The 17,097-nt window shown below is 35.5% G+C and overlaps 2 protein-coding genes and 2 pseudogenes across 2 annotated transcripts; 2 read left to right on the forward strand and 2 right to left on the reverse strand.

Annotated features, from left to right (window-relative positions):
* Positions 1–120: 120 nt before the first annotated feature.
* On the reverse strand, positions 121–3,454 carry LOC131778631 (uncharacterized; annotated as a pseudogene).
* A 2,161-nt stretch (positions 3,455–5,615) lies between these two features.
* On the forward strand, positions 5,616–7,214 carry LOC136282180 (uncharacterized; annotated as a pseudogene).
* On the forward strand, positions 6,554–8,775 carry LOC136282179 (uncharacterized). The gene has a single exon (XM_066169499.1). The coding sequence runs from the start codon at positions 6,596–6,598 to the stop codon at positions 7,916–7,918; it is 1,323 nt and encodes a 440-aa protein (XP_066025596.1). The 5' UTR covers positions 6,554–6,595; the 3' UTR covers positions 7,919–8,775.
* Positions 8,776–10,585: 1,810 nt separating this feature from the next.
* LOC131778638 (zinc transporter ZIP9) lies at positions 10,586–17,077 on the reverse strand. The gene is made up of 8 exons (XM_059095052.2): positions 16,837–17,077; positions 16,038–16,146; positions 14,477–14,710; positions 13,899–13,970; positions 13,492–13,577; positions 13,240–13,281; positions 12,498–12,590; positions 10,586–11,848 (listed from the first exon to the last, which is right to left on the reverse strand). The coding sequence occupies exons 1-8, from the start codon at positions 16,930–16,932 to the stop codon at positions 11,609–11,611; spliced, it is 972 nt and encodes a 323-aa protein (XP_058951035.1). The 5' UTR covers positions 16,933–17,077; the 3' UTR covers positions 10,586–11,608.
* Positions 17,078–17,097: the final 20 nt, after the last annotated feature.

Here is a 17,097-nt window from a genome sequence, read left to right on the forward strand (position 1 = left end):
ACTTGTTTATTTTTTTCAATCATTAATAATCATGATGTTATCCCACTCATTGATCTGTATGGCCTTGTACAAATGTATGAAACATGTTTCTCTGTTATTTTGTTCATGGGATGCTCAAGTTCAGATTAAGTCTCCAATGATTATCGTTAGGGTCACAGCTTTGCCAAGAAACTGGGCTAAAAAAGATTGAACAGTTGGCAATACAGAAAACAATACTGAATACACCAATTGGCAACAGGTTCCATGCTGTCATACATATGTTTTTTCTGTGTTTTCTCATGATGTGTTTCCTTTCAATTTTAGTAATTTTACATGAACAACGAATAAATTGTATATCACATTCCATAGTCAGTGACATTCCTGTCTATTTTGAATAATATTAATTTACTCTACTAGATTATCCACACCACGAATGTGTATTGTTCATTGCAGGTGAATGACTGTCTTCATATGTCAGAAGAGAAAACAATTGCTTAACTTTTGTATTTTGTTGATAAATACAAGCTATACAGTAACTTGAAATCCACATTAAAAATCCTGTTTTCCCAGTGGGGTTCCTTAAAATCAAGGTCTCTAAAGATATTCTGCTTTCAGTTAAATTACTTAATTCTCTGTGACTTACTTCATTAACACGTACATTTATGTTAGTGCCAAAAATTGTAAAACTGTCAGTCAGGGTAGCTGATATTAAACAGTGCTTACTCTGCATTGTATTGTTAAGCTGAGATCCATTTTCAATAATTGCATCTAAAGTATTTGAGTTCTAGAAATTACAAGGTGAAATGATTTAGTAATGTAGAATAAAGAACTACTGCAAAACAGTGGTCTTTGTGACACTTGTGTTGACCTGATATCTCTTTAATACCTCTCTTACATTGTTACTAATTGCCACATCATATTTTGTAATGTTAGCCTTTTAGTTCAAACAGATCAGTTGCTCCATTTAACAAATAGATTCCAAGTTGCTGTACATCTCTTCAGTTATAGATCACAGATGATGTCAATATGTGGTAAGAACAAAAAAGTGGCACATGAGGCACTGATGTTCTTACCACATTTTGACATCCTCTGTGATCTATTACTGAACAGACGCATGGCAATTTGGAATCTATTCAGTGTTTTATATAATAAAGAATTTAAAAAAAGTTTTTAATGATGGCATCATTTATAAGTCTGTCCTCCAGTAGATCATAAGTGAGAACCAATCAGAATATGTGCATAACTGAGCTTATTATATAAATAAACTTTGAAAGTGATGCACTAAGTCGTCTGTAAATGATATATCTAATAGACCACATCCCTCAAGAGTGACTTTTGCCATAAAAATCTCTAGCATGTGAGTCAAACACTTAAAATGGCCATCATGAGCGCAGTAACTAATACTCACAACAATACATCCAACTGTTAAAATATATAACCTATATTGTTCTGATATCAATAACTCAAATGCTCTTTTCAGGCCCATACAGTATTGATATCCCTCAATGGTAGGCTCAACATGGACATTACCAAGGTGACTTTCACTATATTCTAGCTGGTAATCTTCCTCTCATACTGTAAGCATTGATGGTAAATCTGCTAGCAGTAAAAATGATTGTCTTGATAATTGTGACAAACTGCTATATAGTTTACTTCCAATATGCACTATTTGTTTCAATTCATTGGGATTGCCTATTTCTTTCATATTGTGGTATATTAATGCACATAAACTCATTGCAACACATTGTTGCCCAGTGTTTTGTCCAAATACAACATCCCCTTGACTTTATGTTATTTTTTTTGTTTTCTGGAATCCACAAGGTGCCTACAAGGAACAGGGTTTTCTCTACATCATTATAGAGCTTGTTCTTTGTACAATTGCCTCTGTGAATTACACCCTTGTACTCACTATGTGGGAAATTACACAAAAAGAACCTTAAGTATTTGAGATATTTCTTTCCATGTTTATCTCTACATGAATTGTAGACATATCTCATTGAAGAGTAAACGTTTCTTGTTCTAAAAATTGGTTTCCTTCCCATTTTTTGTACAAACCTGATTCTTGTTTTATATGAACCTTTGGTAAAGTTTCCGCACAGCCCTATACTATTGTAAAACAAATCTGTTTTCCCAATGGAAGTGTATTTTTGTCATTGTTTTCTCTGTTCAAGAACTGAATGCATAATGTAGGATGGGGTTGTGCGGAAATTTTACCGTACCTTTTTTTCATGTTGCATTATTTTTAATAACATCATGGAATTTCATTGACTTTGGTACGTTTTTAATTAAACGGCTCCGTACATAACTCTGCAGTTTTCAAATTTTCTTAGAGACACGTTTTAACATCCTCACTGGTACTCTGCTTGGTTCACGATCACGTTTATAGCCATGGCATTCACACACAACACGAGTACGATTACAATATACAGACTTTGCACAACGAGATCTGAATTGTTGTACTTTTATTGACACTGTAAAATCCTTATGTTCATGTACATTGGTCATATTGACAACTTTTTCTAGTATATCACAATCATCAAGAGTATTCATCATGTCTTATACAAAGAACACACAACCCCATGTGGAGAGCAAACCAACATTCACGATCGCTTGTACAATAATAATACTGATTGTGTAAGAAATACCAAATCGTACTTTACTAGTATTGAACCCAATAAAAACCAGTAACAGAAACAGGATATTTAACGGAAGAGTTAAGCTTAGATATTCAACCTTGCTATTCAAGTTGCTTACGTCAGTATCCTTATCCAATTCGCTGTCGTTAGCGCCATCTTCGAAGTTGTGTTCACGAACTTTCTTGATTTTTTCAGCAAGCGAGGTGTTCATCTCAGCATCATAGTTCGTTGTTAAATCGGCTGTCACAGTTTTGCTAGTATTTTCGAAGTTTGAACTCACATATGGCTCATTTGTTATCGCGTAAGAACTAGTATAAACTTTGCACATTTGGCTAGCTTTCAAGCTAGAGAGTCTGTGGACCGGCCCATTCTGAAAACGCTCGACATCATTTAGTGTGGGCCTACCACGAATAGCGTATGCATACGTATGCGAGATGAGCGCATGAGACAGGAATCTTTGCAGAGCGGACTTCGTAACACACAGCATTTCGTAAACTGATTTATGTTGATTACGAAGAGCGAGCACATGATAAGACAAGTGCAAGACTCTCATCCCCAGCTTCCGCGGTTTACGCGAAGAATGCCTGGGACCATGACCCCTCTTTTAGCGCCTAAGAAAGGCCTGCATTTTAAGACTCAGGCTTTCCTGCGGAAGCCCAAGTAAGCATCTCCAGAAATGTCCATCAGGATGGTACTTAAGACAAGCTTTAAGAAAAAAATCGATCAATCAGAAGAACAAAATTTAGGTACACCGTAGCTGTACTGTGATGTCTTTAAACGATACAATAGAGACGATTTTTTCGTTATTTACGATTTCTGAGGACTTTGCATACTAAGGATCTCAAACAAGCCGGACGGAACGCCATATCAATAAGGTTCTGGGTGTCCTTGTAATTCGAAGGCGTAGAGTTGAAAAGAAATATTCTTCTCAATTTGGTTTCTTCAGCTTTGATGCATGCGTGTACGATTGTATTTAAAAATGATAAAAAATGACAATAACATCGAGAATACATTTACAATAGGAGTTAGAATCAGGAGGTACTACAAATATTAACTTATGGGATTTAAATTCAATGATGCATCTGCAGGGGAAGATTTTCTCGTATCTCTAAGGACTTGAGTATCCCTCTTCTTTCAAACTCGGGTTTTACAAGCACTAGTTCTATTTTTGCGACTTAAACCATGATTTTTGTGTATAATCATGATCAGGGAATTATGTAAAATATGGCAAACATAAGCTTGAAAGGTTAACAAGAATATAGAGCAATCTAAGGAATAATCCCGTTTGGCTTTCGGAAGGAAATAAATATTTTTTTTCAATGTCCTATTCATCAATCGAATACACCTTCTACAAACACATAACTTGTACTTTTTTGTGCGCAAAATCTAAAACTATCGTAAGCATTATGTTTATTTTCCACTTGGGATAATGGACCAAATCGTTTGAATTGTTATGCATTAGCATCAAAATTGAAAATTCTTTGACCTTTCTATTATTAAGATCTCAGTAACCAAGGTAAGGTCCCTAATTCAGTCTTCAACAAGCAATTAGTTGTTGTTAGAGGTACCTTTTCTGAATGGGCACCCGTGGTATCTGGTACCCCGCAGGGCACCATCCTTGGCCCAATTTTATTCGTGTCATACATAAACGATATTGCTGACTGTGTTTCGTCCAATATTAAATTGTATGCGGATGACACTAAGATCTATAGAGAACTCCGTAATCCGACTTCTGACATACAAACACTTCAATCTGATCTTGATAGCCTCGGTCACTGGGCGAATACATGGCAATTACGTTTCAATGAGGAAAAGTGTGAAGCAATGCGTATAACGCATTCCCGTGAAAAATCGTCCACGGATTACACTCTCGGCTCGACCTTAAAGGATGTTTATAGCTTTAAAGATCTTGGAGTTGTAATCTCAAAAGATCTCTCCTGGTCTCAACACATCAGTATCATAGTAAACAAAGCCAACCAAGTCCTGGGACTCGTTAGGCGGACTGTTGGAACAGCCAATACAAGTACTTTTTCACTGCTTTACAAATCTTTGGTGAGACCTCTATTAGAGTATGCTGTACCAGTGTGGAATCCCTACCTTGTGAAAGATATACAGGCAATCGAGAACGTGCAACGCCGTGCATCGAGATTAGCTCTCAGACAGAAACGAGGTGAAATGCCGTACGAGGAACGATGTAACATTTTAAATTGGCCTCTTTTATCCACACGGAGAACCTACTTTTCACTTGTGGAATGTTACAAGATTGTTTTTGGCCTCTCCCATTTAGACTTTCAAGAATTTTTCGAATTTACAAAAGTGCGTTCCACAAGGGCTAATCATTCTTATAAACTTTACTTCAAATCTTCGAGGATAAATTGTTTTAAAAATTCTTTTTTTATTAGGGTAGTTAGCGATTGGAACAATTTACCAAAGCATGTTGTAGAGGCAGGGACTCTGGAACTTTTAAAATTAAAATTAAAAATATTTTTAAAATTGTAAACATTAGATAGTTCCTTTCTTCTTCTTCTTTTTTTTTTTTTTTTTTTCTGTACATAGTTCTACATTTGTTACTTTTTATTTTTTATTCAGGGGAGTTGTTATATAGGGCTAACCTCCAAACTCCCCTTTTCAAATTTTTATATATAAATTTATTTTGTATATAGAATTTGAATAAAGGTGTATGTACACTTTTTATGTACAATTAGCATTTGCTATAGTTTGGATTTAGATTCCATAATTTTTACAATTTTCATTTGAATAAGACCTGATTTCTAAGATTTCTGATCTAAATACTGCTGATGCCGATTAGAAAGCTAGTTTTCCAGAGAGCCTGGAAGACTTCCAGCCTACTAGGATGCGTGACGGAAGAGAGAGAGAGCTGCGAAAGAGGTCATTAACACTTTATTTTCTCGTCCTGTTTCCAAAGTAACAAAATAATAAAGATCATGTGGTCTACACGTCTTAACAAGTCAAAAGCAGAAACCAATCTAGAGTAAGTAACTGTAAATCGAAAGTTTAAGAATATTATCGCTGTCCTGTAGAACCCAGAAGTATCGGTGAAAAATGTCTCTACATGTCATGTACCTCTCTCTACTATACGTTTACCCCTTCATACATTTCTTAACTGCCGAGCGGGATGTTGACTGCAGACTTTTACCCACTGATAAGGATATTTCCACGGAATTTCGCCACCAAGCATCCAAAAAACGTGTGAAAATGGTTTATTTGAATTTAAAGATTGGAAACGGAAGCTACCATCCATTGAAGTTACCGGACAAATTTCTTCCAGAAAGATGGGTTTGGGCAAAGTCAATCAAGGAACATATGCTTTCTTTGCCCGAAAATTACGATGTTTTATCACTGGGATTGTTAAAGTATCGGGTGACAAGTCTGGACGTGCATTTGGCGGATAAACCAACAGGATGTGTAGCGAGTTTGAACTCATCCAGCCAAAACATGGCTATTGGGAAAATGCTGTTAGAATATATACCGTTAAGAAAAAAAACTCTAGTGATTTACAGTCACAAGTAGTCTGTGTGGGAGTGATAATAGGGAAAGATAGTAAACATATTAAATATCGGTGCTGTAAAATATCGCCTAACAATCTTGAATCTCATCAGGTCCGGTGTAAAACTGTTAGCAGAAGCCACTGGGCAGAGCTGCTCGATACCATTCTTACTCTCATTGGTATTTTCTTGGTCCTTTTTTTTCCGGCGTTTCCATTGGCACTGCCAGATTATATATTTAGCCTTCAGCGAGAGTGTGACAAGGCCGAAGATCGCCCTACGGAAGACAGAGGTCGGCACGCCGATCGTTTGCATCACACGAGAAATGGATATGTTGAAATCAATCAGGATGATGAGGAGGACGATGGGATTGCCGTGGATGATGCCACTCCGTTGACTATTTCAACTCTTTTATTTCAAGTTGTTCAACGACTGCCTGACTCGAGGTTCTCGTTCAACCTTAAGTTAGCTTTTATGCTCGTCTTTCTTTGTCCACTTCCTATCTACGTTCAGTTGGGGCTCAATTTAGCGATAAACAAAAGACACATGGATGAAGCCTTAAGGAAAAAAATAGACCGTAGTTCATTTAATCCCGTCTTATTCATTGCCTATTCAATCTGTGTCTCTTTTCCTTGCTTTTTTCTAAGACCGAAAGATTTATTACTATCAAATCAGATTACAAGGCGTTGTTTATGCGGTAGATTATCTAAGCTGCTTCGGTTTCCTTTACTAGATATCGAACGAAGCTCAGTGGGAGATGAAATACGTGTTCATTTGAACTTACTGAGATATGGAGTCTACAATTTGGTGCCGATTTTTACAAATTGGTATCTACGTAGGTTAAACACGCTGTTTAATACCTTCACGTGTTCGACAACAATAAGTAATCATAAAATTTCCCGAATGAGGAGCGCACTTTGTGCTGCCTGGGTCATATTTTCTTTTTTTCTTACACTACTTTTGGCCATTTTTGGTGAAGTATTCTTCATCTTCCTCTGTCTTGTTATGCAAGTTTGCTTTCTAGTTATTTTCTCACCTTTCTATACCCTTTTTTTCATTTTTTCTCTAAAGACATGGCGTAGAGTAACCAGAGCTTTTGGCGAATACCGTGTTTTGAATAGGGTAATTGGAGTTTTTACAATGCTGGTATTGGTAATGTGCTCTTATGCAATTTTATTTTTTACCATAACTTTGTTGACCTCTTCTTGTCGATTTTTTACCAGTACTGTAGCGTATACTATCGTGGGAATCGCCCTAAACGCAGGTAATGTAACGCCATATGTAGCTTTCGTCCTTGTAATTATTACAAACATTTATCTCTGTTACGCTAATTTTCAGAACAGATACAAAGAGGTCAAGGGGATGATATCAACATGCCTATGGGAATTACATAAGAATACCGGAAGCTTTCATTCCAACGTCACAATACCGACCAGGCTTTATTGGTTTGTGTGCAACATAGTTTTGCCAGTTAAATCTGAAATTTGTCGCATGCTTCGCAATATGGTTTTGATTTTGATATTTTTGTTTTTAGTGGTATATTCAATTGCTTTTTACGGAAGTGAAAATGACGTTTCCGCTATTTTCTCCGTCGTCGCCGTAGTTCTCACTGGGGTTCTTCCAGCATTACTATTAAAACTTTTAACTGAGGGAAAATCATTCAAAGGCTTGGAAAGAGTAAGCTTGGAAAGAAAAATTCACTCTGCAGTGGAACAGTTCTACCCAGAGTCAAGAAATGAAAATACAATTATTAGTGACAGAGTGAATAAACAAAGTACAGATGTTGAACAAGTGTAAGCAGTATTTTGAAGGAAAAAAAGTAAGTCAAGCGCGCTTTGTGCTTTGGTAATACTCTTGTATATACGCTTTAACTCAAGATGTAAATGAAACTTGCTCCGGTTTGGAATAGATATGATTATTACTACAAATTTCTTGGCTTAGCCTGAAAATTTGACCTAATTCCTAGTTGTAAGAATTAACATCCCTTCCCACCATACAAGGAGTTAAAGGGTTGAATTATTACACTGTATGATTCTTTTTATTAACTTTTTTATAACCTGTAGGATTTTCCTTATGTACATATAACACACAATTGCCTACGATATTAAACTTTTAACCATTTTTCTCATCAAATTGGGTTATGTTTTCCCTTATTTTTTTTTCATGATTTTATTTTAGTTTATTTGACAAAATCATTTCACCCAAATGAGGTAGAGTTGTAACTGGATCCCACTGATGGTTTTTCTCTTATAATACCAACAGTACAGTTCAACATTGCAACTGTAGGATATTATTATGGCTTTACAAAAATATTAAATAATCATATGTAAAAAATGATATACTGATATATTAAATTTCATTGTATCTGCTGCAATAAATGTAGAATTCGTAATGTTGAGGATAATAACAAATTTAGTATTAAGGGGACTACTTTACTTCAAGAGGTTAACTTTAATTGGATCTAAGAAGCATATTACCCTGTTAATACTACATGTATCATTGTAGTTAATTTTTTTTGGAAATAAAGCAAGTATGTTACAATGTATGTGCTGACCAATTTTAATAGCAGGATTGGTTTCATCTTAAACAGCCTGCAGGCTTAAATGTGCTGACCCCATCCCCAATCATCAAAATACCACCACAAAAAATATATATAGAAAGTAACACAAAATTAAAAAATGTATATATTCTATTAAAAAATTTAAACTTTGTCCAATTAGCATGGTTTGAACTTCACTTAAATTTACCTTCAACCCAACCTGGTTTCTAGCTCTGCCCTTACTGAATCTGTTAAACATAATCTGGGCTGTGCATAGATGAGGCAAGAGTTAAACTCTTAATTTTCTTCTCTACTGTAGCTGCCAGACATTTCCTTCCAAATTAATTATGAAAATTTAGTGTTTAATCAAAGTAACAGCTTCTACCTGATAAGTTTGAATATTCTCATTACCTGTTTGCTTGGTAATTTATGGATATCATACAAAGAAGTAAGTGCATTTCAGTTGCTTCTGGGAGTTTAAAGGTTATAGAAGAACGAAAGATGTAACTCAGGCTCTGAAAAAAAATAGTTATTGCCATCTCCAAGAAGAGTTGAACAAGCTTGGAAAGGCTTACACCATTTCTGTACTGCCTTGTAGCAAAGTGAGAGGATACAACTTTGTATCAAAAATTAAGTTATGCCAACCATCTACACTGATTTAAAGAAATTGTGCATTATGTACAACAAAGAGAGAATGTTTTCAAAATGCTGTTCAAGCCAAACAAATTGTAATTTAAATTAGATGTACTTCTAGGGCTGAGTTCTCCTCTCCACCATAAAACTGACAGATGATTCCAAAATGCTGTGTCATTACTTCTCTGTACTTTCTCAAAAGCATATCATACCATTATTACATGTATTCACAGTGATCCCCTGTGGTTGTTGTGTTCTCTGATTGTTTAACAAAGTGTTGACAAGACCTTAAATTGGGCCGTTTACCATTGCATCAAACACTGCAGAAGAGTCGATTGTATTGTGCTTTCTGTGAAATTCACCACACAACTGCAATGCAACTTTACTTTGGTGCCTGATCATGTGCTTAATACAGTTCACAGAACATAGACCAAATAGCACTCTGAGCACATATAGCAAACAGGAATCCAATTGAAAATGATGGAATGCAATTGCATGTTCTGACAGTCTCTCCACAGGTCAAGTTTCTGTACAATCATAGAATGAATTTAATTGGCAATACATGCTGTCAACTACTACTTCTGTCTCTTTTCCCTATGATTACTTCACAGTACCTCTCAAGTCAAGAAATAAATAAGTGTGTTTGATTTTGTTTATTCATCAGATGAGATCCATCTTCCCAAGCTTGCTGTACTTATTGATTTAATCCTTTGACTCCCAAGATCTCATTAGTAATTCTCCTTAATGTCTGCCATATGATTCTTCTGATGTTAGTTTGGAGAATTTGGTATTAGCTCAACTAATAATCCCCTAGTTATGATTTTTCTCTATTCTCATCATTTGTCTGCTTGATATTGTATTGATATTGTAAGGAGAAATTCTGTCTTGGTCACTCATGGATGGGAGTTAAAGGGTTAAAAAGCTGTACCTTATCTCTAATATTTTGCAAAGAGCATTTTCCCCCTAGCTTGCATGACCCCTTATAAATTAACTCATAATGTTTTAATGTACACACACATACATTTACATTCCGAGGCCAACCTAAGGCAGCATGAGATTATTTATATATATATTTTTTATATGATGTCTCATTCTTCCAATGTAAGTAACACTGTACCCTCCACTTCTCTTTCCCATGTCAGCAAAGTCTTTTTACCACTTTAATAGACCTACTAGTAAACCCATAAATTGTACACATTTTTGTTTACAAAATCTAAGAGTGTTGTAAACATCATCTTCATTCTTAAAAGCTATGAGTCTAATCATAACCATTACCATTTCCTCAAATGTAATTGGTGTATTAGCTGCTTTATTTTTCACTAATCCATCTGTACAGCTGTGATCAGATGGCATAAATGGTAAATGGACAGTTGGCTGTAATCAGACACCTGTAATTGGACATTTGAGGCAGCCAAAAGTCCACTCAGCCAAATTCACTAATTACAGAATTAATCACAATAACCATAGGAACAACCAGTAAGTCTAAAATGAATTGAGGAATTTCTAAAATGGAGAAATTTTTTTTACTTTAGACATTGTCTCTACCAGAGATATTTGACCAAAATGTATTTGTTGTCTTTGGAAATTGTAATGGCTATGATTAATTGGGAACAGGACTTCTTGTCGTCCAATTCTGTCTGTAATCATACAAGTGACTGACAAATTGGACTCTCGCTTAGCAGTCATCCAATTTTGTTAATCACTGGTACTGTGTGATTACAGATGGAATTACTCCACTTGGTCCTGTTACTATTATAAATCACTTAATTTGAACTTAGTAGGAATTGTTGTGCATTTGTATCTGAATTGAAAATTCTCAGACCTTTCTAGCTATGAAGTAACTTGACATTTTAGCCAAGGTAAGATCTCTTGATATACCATAGTCTCCAACAAACAATTAGCAATTGCTATCGGTTGAGAGTAAACTCCTGAATTTTTGCATTTCAAAACTTGATCTTTTTAGGGGTCTTAAAATCATTATTAGTGGCAAAATTCCATATGCTTTCAAGAATTCCATATTTTTTACAAACCCTCTTCAAACATACATAAGTATTGAATGAATTTTACAAGATTTTACACATAAGGCATTATCCATAAAGGATAGTAATATGAACCTACAACAACTTCACTGCACATGTGAAAGGCCTGTCCAGAAACCCCTCCCTGAACAATCATGCACTTGCAGTGTACATGCAAAGCAAAATGCTCACACTTGGGGTTTCAGTTTTTTGTATATTTTCACATGGTTACTGTGTGACCATGCCACAGAGGTCAAGAAAAAACATAATGCAAATCCAGTAAAAATAACAGAGGCATTAATGATGGCTATGTGTTTGGGAAAGTAAAAGAGGTGACACAATTCCAAACACCATCAAGAAAAGATCAGTCCTTTGCATTTTGTCAGACCGGCCTTGGTCTGAACTACTGTCACAATGCGTATTCATACTCATAAGTTCTGGTAGGACATGAACTGTGGCAACATAAAGAAATGTCCCAGCTGAAAACAGCATGGCTATTCCAGTCCCCTTCACACTGGATAGTACTTCTTTACTGCTCTGTTTGGAGTAAATGATAAGAAAAACCATCACGAAATCATTCATCTCTTAGCTAATACAAATAAATGGCAGTAGATGGATCTTTATTGGGTGAAATGTAAACAATGGATCTCAGAAAATTGCTGTTAAAATAAATTAAATATACTGTACCTCACTGACATCAAAACCGATTACAATTAAAAACAGTCTTAATCCTTTACACCCTAACATCAGTGTAATATTCCCCAAACTGTTCTCTATACACATCCTAAGGTGCTCACAAAAAGGAATAATTAAACAATCTTAAACTAGAGCTTCTTAGAGTTCTCATCACTTCCTTTATTCTTGCGACCTGTACATGAGATTTAGGGGTGATATTGTAAGGAGAGATTAAATGCCAGTCACTCTTAAGGCCTATTTACACGGCACGACTTTGTCGCATGCGACAAGCTTACGACAGGCCTACGACATGACTTAAGAGTCGTAAGCGAGTTGTAGGTTTGATTTACACGAAACAATTCGTGTCGTAAGCCTCTCGTAAGCTTGTCGCATGCGACAAAGTCGTACCGTGTAAATAGGCCCTTATGGGTCAAAGAGTCAATGGAATTTACATCTACTTCAAACTTTGCCATAAAATGATAAAATAGCATCATGATTATTACTTTATTACCTGACTAAGACCAAAGTAAGTCACCAAAGCCATCACTGGTGCTGCTGCAGCAAACACCATAAGATGTTTACGTATTCTAGTTCTAACAAGACCCTGAGATAGAAACCCAAAATAAATAACAAATAATAGAAATCTCTATAATGTGACCTATACAGCTCAATACTCAGAGAAAGAGAAAGCTCATGTGTGTAAAGCCAGACCATTTGACAGGAGCTAGTCTGGAATAAGTAGTCTTGTCAGGTAAGCACTTTTGAGGTTCTGTTGCTTTGTGCCTCGGAACAGGAGATCAAAGATGTAACAAAAAGTCTTCTTATAAAAATTTTTGTACTTGTACAGCCTACCTCCCTCCCTACTATCAAATCATGCCTTAGTGATCATATGATTAAGTACTAATCCACTGAGTTGGGTCGCGCCAGATGAACTATCTCATGAGGCAGGGACCTTACTGCTCTCAGTTTGTGCCTCAAAATCTCAAGCCAAATACATGTATTTCAAGCCTGACAAAGCTCAGTCAATTAGTCAATTAGTGTGTAGTGTGTCTGAAGAGCCATGAAAAATACTTGAATTAAGACTTAAAATAAGGAAGATGGTGTTCAAGTAGGCTGTAAATGCATATGCATTGTGCCTTACATTGCTATTAAATAATACAATTCCACCAGCCAATAGGACTGAACATTGGATTTTAAAAAGATTGAGAAATTGTTAAAATATTACAAGAAGGTAAACACAACGATAGACTCACTTCATGAAGAAGAAATGTTGATAAACCAAATGCAGCTGGTGCCTAAAAAAAGAAATAAATAGTATTACCAGAATTTAATAAACTATATGTACTGTAAATGAGCCTAGCAATGCTTTACTAGTCCTTGGAGACTTCACTGAGCAGAAGACCAATGACTACTTTTCATAGTAAGCAAAACATTCCTTCCCCAAGAGGACACACAAATTCAATTTTACACCAGGCAAGATTACCAAAAAAAAAAAAAACCCATACCTTATGCAACATGATAGCTACAAACACAATTACTTCAACTTCAGTTTTTGATGTTGTAACAGCTGCACCAAGGGCAACACCATCAGCTACCGAAAAAAAAGGTCATCATCAAAGGTCCACTTGAGGCTATGTATTTATTTAACACTACTGCTACAATTTCCTTTCCTAAATCATAGATTTCTTTTGGAGCAGTAAAGTAATGATAATGCCATAACCTACCATTGATACAGCTTAGTATGTTAGTCAACAAACAAGCTTCACTTATCATTTGTACAGTCATGTAAAAATGTAGATGGACTTAAAAGCTGGCGCCTTGAGGGTTGGTGGTTGAAAATTAGAATTTTTTATTTAGCCACTTAGAATATAATAAATGAAAAAACCCTAAGCAAAACAAAACTAACACTTACCTGCGGCATGAACAACTAGACCTACTGTTGCTGTGATTTTACTGTGTCTTTGTCTGCCATTTCCTTCTGGATCTACACCACATTAAGATACAAATAATTTATTTGCAAATGTAAAAGAAAACAAGGCTGAATTTACACATAATTACAAACAAGTACAGAACCTTCATTGACATCCTGTTTGAGAAATAAAGAGCAAAGACCTTTCATAAAAGCTTACAACAATGCCACGGTTAAGGTACATGGAGTGACACTATCTTTTTCCGTTTCCTGATATACATTTAAAATGTATTGCATTACATCCCACACAAAATGCAGATTCTGAGAGGAATTTCATGCAAGTTACTCACACTTTCTTCTCAAATTCTGCATTTTTTTGGACCAGTATCCTAAATCAAGAGCTCTGACTAAATTCAAAAGTTACTGCTATGCACAGGCATGGTTTGCAAGGAAACATCCTCTCTTGTGTGTGTGATCATTCTGGTGAACACATAAAACTGTTTTTTGTTTTGTTTTGTTTTTTTTCTTTGCGAGAGACTCATTGAGGAGAATGCTATGTACTAGAGTTGAATAACACACACCTGATGTAGGGGGAGCATGTGCGTGGCCCCCACTGATATGATCAATCAGTAGCATGAACACAAATCCACAGCATAAGGAAAGACCAATAAATACGTCAGGTTCAACTTGAGAAATCTGGTTCTTTAGTACATCTACTTGTGTATGAGCTTCATCATGGTCTTCATGAGACTGCGTTGCATCTATGTTAGTACCTGCCAAGTGCTTGTGTGCACCATGGGTATGGGAAGAATGTACTTTACAAAAAAAATAGAAATAAAGTTAAAAGATTTAATACTATCTTTCATTCACAGACATAAATCTCACATAATTTCCATTTTAAATGCTCTTCAACAAAGTTGTTTTTGGAGTGCTTGCTTGCTTTAATGGTGCTCATGTTCCTTTTTTCCCTACTTAGTTTTCTCTCTAAAGGGTGGAGCTTTAGTGGTCATGGGATGCTGATAAAAGTAACCAAGCATCTATGGACACAAAGACCGTTTCGAAGAAATTACACACATATGTCATTTTTATTGCAGACCTCTCTGAATTGATGAAAATAATTGTATCCCCACTCTTTGTCATTTATTTATTTATATATAATTTATGTATATATAATTTTTTATTTTAAGCATAGCTGATACTGTTGTGTTTACTTTCATTGCAAATGACACCTATGCCAAGACCCCTATATTAGAAATCCATGACCCAAATTAAAGGATGTTTAGCTGTAAACCTTACTTTAAATTTGCTTTACTCAGAGTAAATGTAAAGTACTGATGACGATGACAAGAAAATGTTTAAATTGAAATCCATTTTGGAGATGTATCAACCGAGCTGGATGTATATCACAACAATTTCAAATGGCAGTGATTTTACAGAGACATTTGTTTGTTGCAGGGACAACTAAAAGCAAATACCTAGCGTTTAAAAAAGACCTTTAGCTTAGAAAAAAAAACAAAACAAAAAAAAACAAAACAAATTCTAAGCGTTTACAATGAAAATGAGAGTGATCTTTACAGTTATGAACACTTCTTAAGGTGTAGTGAAAATAAAGCCTAAAAAAAAGAATTTCCAGGCTTTTTTTTCACTATTGCAAACAGTGTTCAATTTAATGGCAATGATCACCCTCGTCTTCATTAATCAATCTTCAGTTCAAACACAGGATATTCAGGTGTACACAGTCATTAAGAACTTTTATGGAAAGAAAACCTTGAGCCCAACAAAAACACTTATTTATAAATTAAAGAGAATCTCGAGACTCATTACAAAGGCTGGCAAGATCTAAAGAGTTATTAAAACTCACTATTTCTCAGGGAACCATTTATCACCCCTTTTAACCCTTTAACTCCCATGAGTGACCAAGACACAATTTCTCCCTACAATATCAATACAATATCAACCAGATAAGTGATGAGAATAAAGAAAAATATAAATTTGGGAATAATTAGTTGATCCAATACTAAATTCTCAGAACCGACATAAGAATTGTGCAGTTGACAGTAAGGAAAATTACAAATTTGATCTGGGAATTAAAGGGTTAAAGGTATTGTGTAATCATTCTTAGAAAAGACACAGACTTCTCACCATGTTGATCTGACTCATATAAAGCATGAACCCCTTCTGGAATAATAACAGCAAGTGCAGTTCCCACCAACAGACCTGCCCCTAGAATACTGACCATCCTCAGTCTCTTCTGTTTAAAACAACAACAACAAAAATACTGTATGAGTGACAAATAATAAATAAAACTTCAACACAAAAAAAAAATCAAAATCATCAGAAATTATATAATGTTTTCTTTCATTATGATTCGATTCTCTGTGTTGTTAAATTTTATTTGCACTTCCAAGAACAAAGAGAAGTAAAATTGCACGGTGGGCAAAACTAATCTAAACAAATATCATTACCATATCGATCCGTCAGTGAGGAGTGAAAACAAATAAGATTTCTGAGTTCCACGTAAATTCTGGCCGTTTGATCCATTAAATTGACTCACATCAGACGGTTAATCAAGCAATGGTCGAGTAAAAAGAACAACTTCCCCGTTTCTTGATACTGATGCATCATTGAATTAATGATTAAGGTGATTTTATGCCGGTAAACAACCCTCTGAGCTTTACCTTTTTACAAGCTGACCAAGGCAAAAGATTAAAGCTTTCACAATCAAATTTGCAATTAAATAAATTTTCAGTCTAACGCTGATCTGAAACCGAAATTTATCGTTGTTATTTTTATGTACAGCGGTTAAAAGATTTATCCCAGCATTGGGACACGTTTTGGTTCTAGCTTACTGACACTAATGGTTTGCGATCGTAACTTTTGCGGCTTTTCCACCGAATATCAGCTCGCATAAGCATTGGAATCTTTCCGATGACAAGCTTACCTCAGACATCGTGAAGGCCAGAGGAATTGCACCCGCTAGATAACATCCAACGAACATGCACAAACTCAAACCAAATAGCCTTGATACATCATCCATCTTGAGGCAGATAAATTATCTATCTTCTAGATGTGACATAGATATTGATATTTTAAAAGCCTCAAAATTTGTTACAATTTCTCAAAACTATAATTTCCGAACGTGTAGAGAATTTTTCCGAATCTTTATCTTTCTCTGGTGACACGCGTACGACAGGCAGGCTGT

Source organism: Pocillopora verrucosa, chromosome 7 (genome assembly GCF_036669915.1).
Source record: "Pocillopora verrucosa isolate sample1 chromosome 7, ASM3666991v2, whole genome shotgun sequence".
Lineage (NCBI taxonomy): Eukaryota > Metazoa > Cnidaria > Anthozoa > Scleractinia > Pocilloporidae > Pocillopora > Pocillopora verrucosa.